At 39.7% G+C, this 13,020-nt stretch overlaps 1 protein-coding gene across 1 annotated transcript in view; it reads left to right on the top strand.

Moving 5' to 3' along the window:
* Window positions 1–10,006, top strand: part of LOC113526154 (FERM, ARHGEF and pleckstrin domain-containing protein 1) — a 51,820-nt gene extending 41,814 nt beyond the window's left edge. Inside the window, exons 16-26 of the mRNA XM_034304397.2 lie at window positions 1,443–1,576; window positions 2,323–2,404; window positions 2,572–2,809; window positions 3,485–3,684; window positions 3,876–3,965; window positions 4,107–4,189; window positions 4,621–4,730; window positions 5,418–5,593; window positions 8,047–8,154; window positions 8,358–8,509; window positions 8,747–10,006. Coding sequence (XP_034160288.2) covers window positions 1,443–1,576; window positions 2,323–2,404; window positions 2,572–2,809; window positions 3,485–3,684; window positions 3,876–3,965; window positions 4,107–4,189; window positions 4,621–4,730; window positions 5,418–5,593; window positions 8,047–8,154; window positions 8,358–8,509; window positions 8,747–8,822 — 1,449 coding nt within the window. The 3' untranslated portion in view covers window positions 8,823–10,006. The remainder of the gene's footprint in view (window positions 1–1,442; window positions 1,577–2,322; window positions 2,405–2,571; window positions 2,810–3,484; window positions 3,685–3,875; window positions 3,966–4,106; window positions 4,190–4,620; window positions 4,731–5,417; window positions 5,594–8,046; window positions 8,155–8,357; window positions 8,510–8,746) is intronic.
* The last annotated feature ends 3,014 nt before the right edge of the window (window positions 10,007–13,020 follow it).

Here is a 13,020-nt window from a genome sequence, read left to right as displayed (position 1 = left end):
ATTAAAAAGCATGTCATGACATTCATTAATAAATTAAGATTGTAATTGTTGGCAAGTCTTTGTGAAATAAAACAATCCAGGACTTGCTGCTATTGGAAAATAATCCACTTGGGGATGGTAATGGGGTGATATCACATCACCTTGTTGAGGATTTTCTTTCTTATAACAGCATCTGCTGAAGTTATGTGAAACATCATAAGGTGTAATGATGATATGCTATTGGACAATTTGTGTCGTGTTTATGTGCATGACTGGTGTGGTATAAATAAACATACCACACCTTCCTGGCATTAAATAACAGCATTGAATTAAGTGGGAAGTTATGTCAAAACTGACTCAGTGTTCATCCATTTTTCCACGCCGGTATGGATTCTGATTCCGATACGCAGTATCTGATCAGTGCATCTCTAATCTCTAAAACCTGTAGTGAGGTGATAATAGGATCAGTTAGCTGGAGCTGTAGTGCTTTAGGGACAGAGGTGATTGATTTCTTATCAATCTCATGCTCTGTGGGGGTTTCTGATTAAAGCCAGAGTTTAGGGTAGTAGTGTATAGGACGGCTGTCTGGTAGCTCATCCACTCAAACACACTCTGCAGGATTACACAGTGTACAAACACAAACACACACTCACTCACACTCTGGCTCAAATCAGCTCTGTGATTTATGTGATAACCAGTGCTGATGTATTTCTAGTGTACTTGATAACTTGTGTTTAGTACTTGTATTTAGGTTTGCTAACTAATGTCACATTTTAAAAATCTGTGAAAATGAAACATTCAGTACAGCAAGTAATGATTGCTTTCCTGTGACATGTCCTGAAGTGTTTCATTCCACTTGTACCACAAGAATAAACCAACAATTACGTTTTTTTTTTATTTACAAAACAAGTTGGTTCCTGTTGTCACTTATTAACAAGTTGGTTCCTGTTATCACTTATTAACTTTGTCTCTTGAAGTTAATAAGACAAAGATACAGCTTGCCAAAAGCTGCAAAGAGCTCTCTGCCCTCAAGTGTTGCCAATGGCAGAAAGCTTAAAACACTTTTTCTCTGACTGTTCCAGTGTGCTGTCACTGGAGACTCCTTTTATAATTGTTAAATATCTGAAACCTTACATAAAGCTTCACCAGTTCAAGGATTATACATTTTCATTGTTAAACACCACATTTTTAATACGTTTTTTAATTCACCTTAAATTATGAAGTGTCTGCCAGACAAGTCTCTGTGAATTAGCTGTTACTGTAGAAATGATAACGTGATTTGCATGTATGCTTTGTGTACTTTTATATTTATTGTTTGTGTATTAATGTGTTAATCTAGTGAAGGATTTAAAGGGTGTTTGTTAAAAAGAAGCGAACAGCTCTTAAATGTGATGTGTGCCTGTGTTTACATGTGTATTAAGGTGTGTGTGTGTGTGTGTGCGTGTGCGTGTGCGTGTGCGCAGTCATTTCAGAGTGTACTGGCTAAAGAGGAGTGTGCTCCAGAGTCTCTAAGGAACCTTTTGAAATCCAGCTTTGAACCGCTTCAAACCTACCACTCTGACTTCCTTAAAGAGCTGGAGCAGAGACTTGCACTGTGGTTAGAAACACACACATACACACACACACACACACACACACGCATACACACACACACTCCACTTCTGTAGAGAGATATTGATAGTACTTTTCATGATTGGACTTTGTGTATGAATACCAATACGGGGGTTAATACATACACGCATACACATGCCACACACACGGTTTCCTTGGCAACCGCTTATCCCCAGTGGAAAAACCTACTTGCCTCAGGGTCCAGGGTTTCCATGGCACCCAGTGCTGTCCAGTTTCCACTGGTGACATGTGACATGGTAGGCACTCAGAGCTATACTGCCTTCCTCATCACTACAATCATCATCATCATCATCCTCATCATCACCATCGCCATCGTCATCCGTCTCTTTACCATGTTCTGACCCTGTCCAAGACTGCTCACCAGATTCACACAAACACTGTGTGGCTGTTTGGCTGAAGCAGGAGCTCTGTAGATATTGCCTTTGTACATGCACATGAATATGCTGTTGTCAGTTCATTCATTTACCTGACCTTAACTGGAAGCGAGATTAAGAACCCCTACACAGACACAAAATATCAGTGTGCAGTCACTGAACACAACAGTGACACCTGCTGGTAATCCAGAACACTGCACATTAACCTGGTGACACCATCACTGATTCAGGTCAAGTGTTTAAATCCCAAAACAGCACATAAGTTTTGTGTGTGTGTGTGTGTGTGTGTGTGTGTGTGTGTGTGTGTGTGTGTGTGTGTGTGTGTGTGCACACACAGGGAAGGCCGCTCAAATGCCCACATTAAAGGGGATTACCAGCGTATTGGGGACATCATGCTGAAAAACACCCAGGGACTGAAGGTAAAATACTTCCAGCATGCTCAAGCTTACTGTGTCTTATATTTTAATCATTAAGGAGACTTATGTATAATTATGAAATAGCATGTAGCTTTCTTCTCAAAAGAGTTAAAATTCTTTTTAAAACAAAATCTGAAAAGAGTGTGCATGTGTGCAACTGACCCTCTTAGCTGTTGACGGCTCAGCTGCAGAAGCACTCCGAGTGTGTGAGTGAACTGGAGACGGCGTGTCGCAATTCACGGCGGCTGGAAGCTGTGTGTCGAGACTTTGAGCTGCAGAAGGTGTGTTACGTGCCCTTAAATGTGTTTATTCTGAGGCCGCTGCACAGACTGCTGCATTATAAACAGATCCTGGAGAGACTCTGCAAACACTACCCCGCCACACACTCCGACTTCAGAGACTGCAGAGGTGAGCAAGGCGTCCAGTTTAAATATCACAAATAAATCAGAATTCCCATGTGCCCTGGAAAACCTGTAAATACACACACTTGTGTATACCTAAATGTATTTATTTTAAGGGGGGAGTTTAACTGAGACTTTGTTCTGAGAGGCTAGCACAGCTGGATTTTTTTTTTTTTTTTTTTTTTTTTTGTTTGTTTTTTTAATGAGGTTTGGTGTCAGATTATTCTTATATTGTTTTTGTATGATTTATATTGTCTTTATTTAAATTTCACGTGGTTCTTTGATGTATTCTTTAGTCAACTAACTAACAAAAGAACCGCTCACTGGTGTTTACAACAGTGAATAAGCTTGTATATTTCTGTGATGCTTGGTTGAGAAATGAGTTAGGAGTTTTGTTTTAAGAATGTCAGCAGATATGAGTCACTCGAAGATGACTTTCTGTGTGCAACAGCTTTCTTCTATATAAGTGATGGAATATGTTCTGGAAAAGTCATAAAAATTATTTCCTTTGACCCTGGGAAATACATTTGTTGCCTTAGCATTTATGGTTTTTTGTGGGTTTTTTTTTTTTCTTTTTTTTCTTTTTTTTTTTTTTTTTAAGTTAGATTAGATTTGAAATAGTATTTGTATATTTGGAGAGTCTCTGCTCTCATCGTGATGAGAGTTTGCCCTTTATCTACAGCTGCACTGGCTGATGTGTCTGAACTGGAGTCTGTGCTCCACTCCAGCATGCTGAAGACTGACAACTACCAGAGACTGCTGGAGCTGCAGAAGGACTTGATTGGGGTGGACAATCTGGCAACCCCAACTCGCGAGTTCATCAGATTGGGCTGCCTAAGCAAACTTTCTGGGAAAGGCCTGCAACAGCGCATGTTCTTTTTGGTAAAACACACATATTACAAGGTTTATAAGGTGCTACCATTAATATTTATTACGGTAACTAAATAATGCATTGTGAAAACCTAAATTTAACCCCACTTACAAAAAGGAAATCTTTTGGCTCTTTTCGAGACACAGAGACTTTTTTTTTTTTTTTTTTAAGAGAGTAATGACTCTCTGTCTGTGTGTGTCAGTTCAGTGATGTGCTGCTGTACACGAGTCGGGGGATTACAGCATCCAATCAGTTTAAAGTACACGGCCAACTTCCTCTTCGTGGAATGACAGTGAGAACAGCATTCCTTCTCTCCTCTGCATTTAATTTTTTTAGCTTCATAATGACTTTAATGCTCCGTATCTGTGTGATTAGTGATCTAATAAAGTGTGTGTGTGTGTCTGTGTCTGTCTGTGTGTGTGTATGCGTGCAGATCAGGGAGAGTGAAGAGGAGTGGGGCGTTCCACACTGTTTCACTCTGGTGACACAGCGTCAGTCAGTGGTGGTAGCAGCAAGGTAATATGCAGACTACTGTAATATTGTCTCACGAGCCAAACGTCTAGCTGTTGTTAGAGAGTCTGCTAGTTTTTAATCACTCAGTCTGGCCAAGAGCCATTTGGCTGACATTGCAGACAACCGACCACAGAGTGTATTTTGCATCACATGTACGGGGAAACAATTGTGAAAAACAAACCCATGTACACAGTAAAGTGTACATGTTAGTATTTCACTAATGTTGATTATGGTTCACAGTTACAAGAAATCAATCAATAAACAAAATGTCTTCATTGATTAATTGTTTGGTTAATTAATTAATTAATTAGTTAGGTAATGTAAACATAATGTTCCCTCATAAATCATATTCCACTCCAGCAAAGAGAGTTAGCAAATCTGTTTGTAGGGCTCTTTGTTCTGATGGCTGAATCTCTCTCTCTTTTTCTCTCTAGTTCTGTATCAGAGATGGAGAAATGGATGGAGGATTTAAAGATGGCTGTGGATCTAGCTGAAGACTCTAATGGACCATCAGCAAGCCTGCTGACCAACAGCAATGACGTCAGTAAGTACTGATCCCTTCACCCTGTTATTCTTAGGCCAATCAGACGGAGCAATGTGTAGGACAGGTTGAACAGCACTTGCCTGACTAAATGAAAATCTCCTGGCTACTCAGGACTCAATTTCAAAACATGATGTCAGTATGTTTTATCGGACAGGAAGATTGGCATGAAGACTGATATGGTGTTTGCATTATTGGGTTGTTGTGCTTAATGTGATCAGTGCAGTATGAAGGCAAAATTGTATGTTTGAATGATAATGATATTGGTATTTATATTAAATTGAATGGCTGTTTCATGAATCTGTTTATGTATAAATGGTATTACTGAGCCAAACAATGTTTTTAAGCAAGTGTGATGATTAAGACATGCAGCTTGGACGGCTAAAACTGGTTGTTATGAGCTTCCCATACTTGTTAGCTAGATTAGACTCATAGCTCCAGTGTGCTATTTTCTGAACACCAATCATATCTTGGCTAATTGACTACATTTTGAGGTAAGGAGTACATTGTGTTCATTCTTGACTGACACGCGGCTTTATTTAGTTATTGAGGTCAATGTGTGAAGTGATCCGTGTAATGAATTATGTGCTTTTTCTGCTCGCATAGGAGTGATTGTGTACTGGTGATTGTGTGTATATGTGTGTGAGTGAGTATGCGGGTGGATGCATTAACATACTGAAATGTTCTCAGAGTCTGCAGGGGAGTGGGCCTCGGAGGTCGAGTCAGAGGATGACCTGGCTGGGTCACGCACATCATTGGAGCGCCATGGCAACAGCTCAGCACATCACCGTGGCAACACCACGGTTCATGTTTGCTGGCATCGCAACACCAGCGTTTCTATGCTGGACTTTAGCATAGCGACGGAGGTACCAGGCTCTCCACTGCCTAACCACCTCTCTCTCTCTTTCCCCCCCTGTTGCCATGTGTATGTGTGTAATGTTTTGTTCTAGGTAGCAGTGGTGTCTCCTTTCTCTGCTCATTTTCCACTCCAGTGTCTCCTGCAGTCTTTTAACCCTTACACTGACTCTATGTGTGTATTAACGCATGCCTCACTCACTCTCGCTTTCTTTCTCTTTCTGTCTGTCTGTGTCTGTCTCGTTGGCTGTGTGTCGGCCCCCGTCCTCTCCCTCTGAATCCCTCTCTGTCTCTTTATCCCCGGCCTCCCCGTATGTGTGTGTAGAGCCTCGTGCTACAGTGAGTGTGTGTGTCACACGGGGGCAGGGAGCAGTGCCCGTGTCTGTAGTGTGCTGGTACAGAATGCAGAGTCTCTCCTTTACTGACTGCTGCATCAGTCTGGAGGTAACACACCCAGACTCAGACTGCCTCTTTCACCAAGAGCCCTTAACCCCCTAGAGCAGCTCCTGTCCTAACCCCCACACCCCAAACCACCTTTACAAATAAATATTTTCAGATAAATAGATATTTTATGATGTAGACATGTAATGTGCATGTTATTTAGAACAATAGCATGCTGATCCTTAAAGGTTTCCCAGAAAATCTTACTTGTTTACATGTACTACATGCCATGTAGTCAAGAGGAGCATACATCAGATGTAAAAACACTGTGAAAGTACAATATAATCAAATGTTAGTTGATCTGCAGTATTATACTGAAAATTAGTATTACACTGAGAAGCAGCATAATTCCATAGATAGGTGTGTACAGTATCAAGTGTAGAAGCATAATGAGTCCAGTAATGTGCAGTATTACACTCACTGACCACTATATTAGGAACATCTGTACCCCTGCTCATTCATGTGGCAGCAGTGCAAAAGCATAAAATCACACAGATGCAGGTCAGTAGTTTCAGTTAATGTTCACATCAAACATCAGAATGGGGGAAAATGTCATCTCAGTGACACTGACCATGGCGTGGTTGTTGATGCCAGATGGGCTAGTTTAAGTATTTCAGAAACTGATGATCTCCTGGGATTTCAATTCATAACAGTCTCTAGAGTTTACACAGATTGAAAAACAACAGCAACAACAAAACATCCAGTGAGCATTAATTCTGTGGGCAGAAACACCTTGTTGATGAGACTGGTTTGAGCTTACAGGAAGGTTACAGCAACGCAAATCAGCACTGTTTACAATTGTGGTGAGCAGTAAAGCATCTCAGAATGCAGTCGAACCTGAAGGCGACAGCAGGAGAGGATGCAGTCGAACCTGAAGGCGACAGCAGGAGAGGACAACACAGATCTTTGATGTGAACATTAAATGAAGCACTTGACCTGCATTTGCATGATTTTATGCATTAAAAGTGCTGCCACATGATTGGCTGATTGGATAAATACATGGATGAGCAGGTGTACGGGTGTTCCTAATAAAGTGGTCAGTGAATGTATGTGCATAATGGAGCCATATACTGCAAAAGCATGTATGTATTGATGTTTAAGTGTTTAATAATGCACTAGTCAAGATGCCTGAGGGTCTTCAGTGCGTTAGTGCGTGCCATTATGTGCCTCTTTAATTATGTACAATGTAGCTGCAGTGTTTGTGGTCCTACATTACGAACAGAATCAACACAAGTTTTTTTTTTTTTTTTTTTTTTAAATTTGCTGATAATTGAAGATTGGAGTTGCCAGAAAATATGAAAATGAAGCACATGGTTGCATATGGTTGTCGTTTGCAACCACAGATATCACTAGCATATCTAGGGTTATGCTAGTAAAAAAAAAAATCCATTCAAGCTTTCTTCAATTTTGTTTTTCTTATTTGTTTGTTTGTTTGTTTGTTTTAAATTAGTTTTTAGTGTACTAATGAGATTCTCCCTGGAACCTTACCTGATACAAAAACATAAAACCATAACGGGTTCCACAAATGAACAAAAAAGCCATATATATAATTTTTTTAAGCAAGTATAGTCTTGCACAGCCAGAAGATCTTGATAGGCATTCTAATACATCTCACTGACTAAGCCATGACACATGGACAATATGTAGTAACTGTAAGGCATGTGCTCTGTTCAGAATACACCACTGATCCGCATAGTCTTTGAACCTTGTCTAAAAGTTCACTCTGTCCATCAGCTTGTTGGCAGGAGGGTAGGGGTGTGAGGGTATAAGTTGAAGGCAGGTGGTAAATGCCTGAGTGGTTTCTCTTTTAACCTTTTCTCACAGCCACTCTGTGATTCTAAAGGGTTAATTGGAAACTCTATCTGATTATCTAACACAAAAAGATTACACTACATGCTCTACAGAGAGAGCTGTCTTTCAACTCACACACTATTATTGACCTGTAACAAGTACACACACATTCTGAGCTCTTTCTCTCTCTCTCTTTTCCACATGCTGAGCTCTCTCTTTTACTGTTTTCTAGAACCAGCTGTCTGGGAACCTGCTAAGGAAATTTAAAAACAGTAACGGCTGGCAGAAGCTCTGGGTGGTTTTCACCAACTTCAGCTTGTTCTTCTACAAAACACACCAGGTGATTACACACACACACAAAATACACACATGTACACACTCAACTGTTTACACTATAAATATCTTATGTACCAGTGGAATGTCTGAATGGTGTGCTATATAAAAAGTGTTTTCTCTCTCTCACTCACACACACATGCTCTTTCCCTCTCTTTCTCTCTCTGTCTCTCTTTTTCTTACTCTCTCTCTCTCCCCCTTTCTTCCAGGATGAGTATCCATTGGCCAGTCTGCCTCTGCTGGGTTACTCAGTAACTGTTCCAGCCGAGTCAGAGAACATCCATAAAGACTATGTGTTCAAACTGCACTTCAAATCCCACATCTACTACTTCAGATCTGAGAGCGAGTACTCTTTTGAACGGTATGCCGTGTGTGTGCGTGCATGTGTGTGCGTGTGAGAGAGAGAGAGAGAGAGAGAGAAATCATACTTGTATGCCTCTTTAACTAAAAGTTCAAACATTGTTAACAAAATAATGGAAATAGAAAATGTACATAATTGTAGCTAGTGTGTTTGATAAACAATGTAATCTGACCTGTGTTGTGTACAGGTAATACATTGTTCAGTAATATATATTGCACTGTTTTGTGCTGTGTGCAGGTGGATGGAGGTGATTCGCAGTGCCACCATCTCCTCCAGCAGAATTCGTTATCTCAACCGCAAAGAGCCCTACTGAGCCTGACAGCCTTAGGGAGCAATCGTGTGTGTGTGTGCTCGTGTGAGTGTGTGTGTGCGCGTGTACAAGTGTAATCTGATCTTGATGATCAGTTTATGTTATCTCTTTAAAACAAAATCACCTTTTGTGACATTAACGTTTTCTATCATGATTTTACACACCATAAGACACATTTTTTGAGCACGTCTGACCGTCTCCATGGAGAGTCCTGGTGCTTTTTTTAATGGTGACACGTCTGCTGCACATCGTATTTTTCTGCATATCAGCTTTTTTCTGCATTTTCCTGCATTTTTACTGGGCTGTTTGCCTCTTTTATAGAATCTCATTTTATATACTATAATTAATTATCTATCTGTGTGCACTCTGTTTGCCATAAGTGTCACTTGTTACTTCATAACGGAGGCCTATCAATACTGGTGCCCTGATTTTTATAAGTACGCTCATGTCCGTTTTATTTCTGTGAAACAACTTTCTGATTATTTCTATTAACAGACGTCTTGGAATCCATTAATCTATGTGCCATTTTGGATGTCTTTCATCTAAATACAGTTTAAATTTATTGAAAAAGAGCCTTCATACGTTTAGGTTTTAGAGAGATTTTAAAAAATGTATGCTTTTAACATTACACTGTTCAAAACAATTTAGATGTTAAATTGCTAAATTGAAGAAGAATTTTTAAACAATTTTCACATTAAGATATATAAGGTACATAACATTATTGTATATCTTTTGTTCCATTTAATTAGTGTTGATAATGACATTTCTTAATTCAGGGTTGTTAAATCTTGCACCGCTGTCATTTTAGGAAATAAAAGCATATAATTAAAGCTACAGTATAGTTAGAATAGCCATGCTTCTCTCTCAGCAGTCAGACACTACATATATGAAGAATGCCATTGAGGAAGTAAAGCTTTAAAGTGTAGAGTTATACATGATTTTGTAGTTTCATACATATTACTTACTCTCAGATGACAAGGCTGCCTCATGTGAAGGTTTAAAGTAGTGGTTTATCTGTGAAGAAGAGTGGGGCTGGGGATGACTGTGGCAAGGCGTGTCTAATAAATGTCTATTACTTTACTTTGGACAGAGGAAGAAATGTTTCATATTCCAGATAAATAAAAGAGAGAAACAGAGTGTTGTATGGATATGTAAGCAATAAAAATACATTTGAACATCCTGAATAATCAGTGTTGTCTTATATTTGTATTTGTGTTTGTATTTAAGTGTTTTTTTTTGTTGTTTTGTTTTGTTTTTTTAACATCTGTGCTGTAACATTGTGTGCTCAATTTACATACACAGGATAAATGTTGCCTGGACTAAATGAGACAATGAGATTAATGGATTTTCCATTGAAGAGCGTTTTTCATTGTACTTGGGTTTATCTAGGCCAGGAAATTCAGCTTTGTAAACTCTGTTCCAACCTCTAGATGGCAGCAAAATTAACGTTTGAACTAATCAAGAGTGGAAAATGTTTGTACTTTCCACAAATGAAGCACATTGTGTGTTATTGTGGCCTCTGTAACCTTTTCCAGTAAGAGTAGTGAGGTGAAGCTTGTTGTAGCTTCAGCGAGAGCACACCTCCTGTTAAGTGCTTTCCTGGATCTGTTAGAGGCTTTAGACGGGAGCAGCTGCCTCGTGTATTACCAGGGATTTGACTATGATCTTCCTAAAAGGTGAACTGCCCCTTAGATGATCTCACACCAAGCCACCTCTGATGTGTGGAACACTTCTGTATCAGCAAGGAATATGATTTACAATATTCTATCAGTAATAAGAAATATGTTGGTTTAGATTTTGTTCTATTTTCAAAATAATTTCAGTGGTTCTTGGGATCTAGTTTCACTCATCCATCTTGAATAAGTGTGTTATTCTGGTCAGGGTCACAGTGGATCCGGGGCTTAACTCGGTAACACTGGGTGCAAGGTGGGAGAATTCATCCCAGATGGGACGCCAGTCCATAACAGGGCACCCTGCGCACACACAGGAACATGGGGAGAACATGTGAAACTCCACACAGACCCATGCTCAGGATCGAGCCAGGAGCTCTGAGGTGTCGATGTGCCAGTGTGCTCATACACTCTAGTTACAATAGTAAACCTCAAAATTTGTTCTACTATCATGTCCAGTTAATAGTTGGAAATAGAGGACATGGAGGCCATCATAAGGATTTGTCCAAAGTTCCTAGATGAACTTTTCAAATCTCTGAGATTAAATTTCCTGTGTTCCATTTATGTTTATCTGAAATTCACATTTGGTTACTAGTCACATAGCAGCTTTGAACTAAATTTCCATTTTGTGGTTTTATTGATATATTGTATGGGTGTGTAATCTAATGGTGTTCCCTTGTTTTGTCACAGGTCCTTGAGAAATGTGATGTGTATCCCTTACTAATATACAGGTGTTCTCACATTAAGAGACAGTGAAGCAGACTAGGTGGAGGATCTCTCACTGGGCCTGGATTAAAAAGTTTGCATTCCTAAAGAATGGAAAGGGGCCCACAGTGAGTGTATATGCACAGATCATAGAAATACGTGGAACTTCCCTGACATATAGTGACCTATTGCAGTGTATATACATAGAGGCTAAATGTGAACTGCTCCACTCTCTAGGAGGGGCTGTAGGGTTGCCATGTCAGATCAACTGTTTCCACTTCAGACAGGGTTTAAAATCTGCTCCTTTACTGTACACCTGTTACAAAAAATTACACCTACAGCCCTGGGCAATTCCCGGGCTAGGCTCCAGATCCACTGCGACCCTGATCAGGATACTGAAGCGGTTACTGAAAGTGTGCAAGTGAGTGTCCTGGGCAATATTTCTTGCCTGGTGTATTAATAAAATTCACTTGATGAATTTAATTTAATATTCTCGCAGTGTCTACTTCTCAGTTGTAAAACTCTCAATGTTTAAGATTTTGATTGTGTCTCAGTGTTTAGTCTACCTGCTATGAACACTGGGTGGTGGTAGCATCGCTAGCAAAGCTGTTAGCTAGCTAAAGTGGCAGCATTACTATTTTCTTAACAGGTAGCTTGTAATAATTATTATGAAATTCCCAGGAGATCAGCAGTTTCTGAAATACTCAAACCAGCTCATCTGGTAACAAAATTCATGTCACAGTCAAAGTCAAAGAGATTACACTTTTTCCCCATTTTGATGTTTGATGTGAACAGTATCTGAAGCTCTTGACCTGCATCTGCATGATTTTATGCACTGTGCTGCTGCCACATGATTGCCTGATTCAATAACTGCATAAATGAGCAGTTGTACAGGTGTTCCTATTAAAGTGGACAGTGAGTGTATATATTTTAAGTAGCTGTTTTTTGAAGAAAGCAAAATCCTCTATCCTGGAGCCATTTTCGTGTCTAAAAAGTCTTCTGACCGTAGTCCTGTCTGTAATTCGTATCATGGGTTTATATTACTGCACTTCAATTCTAATACTTTATTGTTACTATAGTAACAGCTCATTCACTTGTATGGTGGATGCTCCATATAATCTAAGCCTGATAATAAACAGATTTTAAAATGGGCAGTTATTTAAAAAAGAAAAACTTAAAACTTGATGAGGTGAAGTCTTCTATAAGGAGATGTTTATTTAACATTTATGGAAGCAGTCTTTGGTGTCAGAGCTTTGAAACAGTCAGTAAGTTTTCTGCCATGGGAAAGTCTTCATTCATTCATCTTCTGTAACCGCTTTATCAGGGTTATAGTGGATCCAGAGCCTATCCCAGGAACACTAGGCTTGAGGAGGGAATACACCGTGGATGGGACACCAGTCCATTACAGAACCTCACACATTCATACACTCATTCACACTTAGGGGCAATTAAGTGTAGAACTTGTGAAGGTTTACACGGAGTAACACAAGCGCAGGATTGAACCAGCATGCTGTCTTATTGTTCATTAATAAATAAAAAAATTTTAATCATTGGCAAACTGCTGTGGCGTAATAGGAACAACAACAACAAAAAACTTCTGGCTGCAAGGCACCACCACGTCGTTGATTATTTTCCTTTTACAGCATGCTCTGTAGTGGTGTATTCCTTTTATAATATTCTCCTCCAGACATATAGTTTGTATGTAAGGGTTTATATATAGCTTAAGGTACGGGAGTTGTAGATTGCGCATGCGCAACGTTGTTTGACAGGGGCAGTCCATGTGTTTACGGGGGAAAGGGGTTCGGCGCAATCTGGCAACCCAGAGC

Source organism: Pangasianodon hypophthalmus, chromosome 5 (assembly GCF_027358585.1).
Source record: "Pangasianodon hypophthalmus isolate fPanHyp1 chromosome 5, fPanHyp1.pri, whole genome shotgun sequence".
In the NCBI taxonomy this organism is placed as follows: Eukaryota; Metazoa; Chordata; class Actinopteri; order Siluriformes; family Pangasiidae; genus Pangasianodon; species Pangasianodon hypophthalmus.
This window is presented reverse-complemented; position numbering and strand designations above follow the sequence as displayed.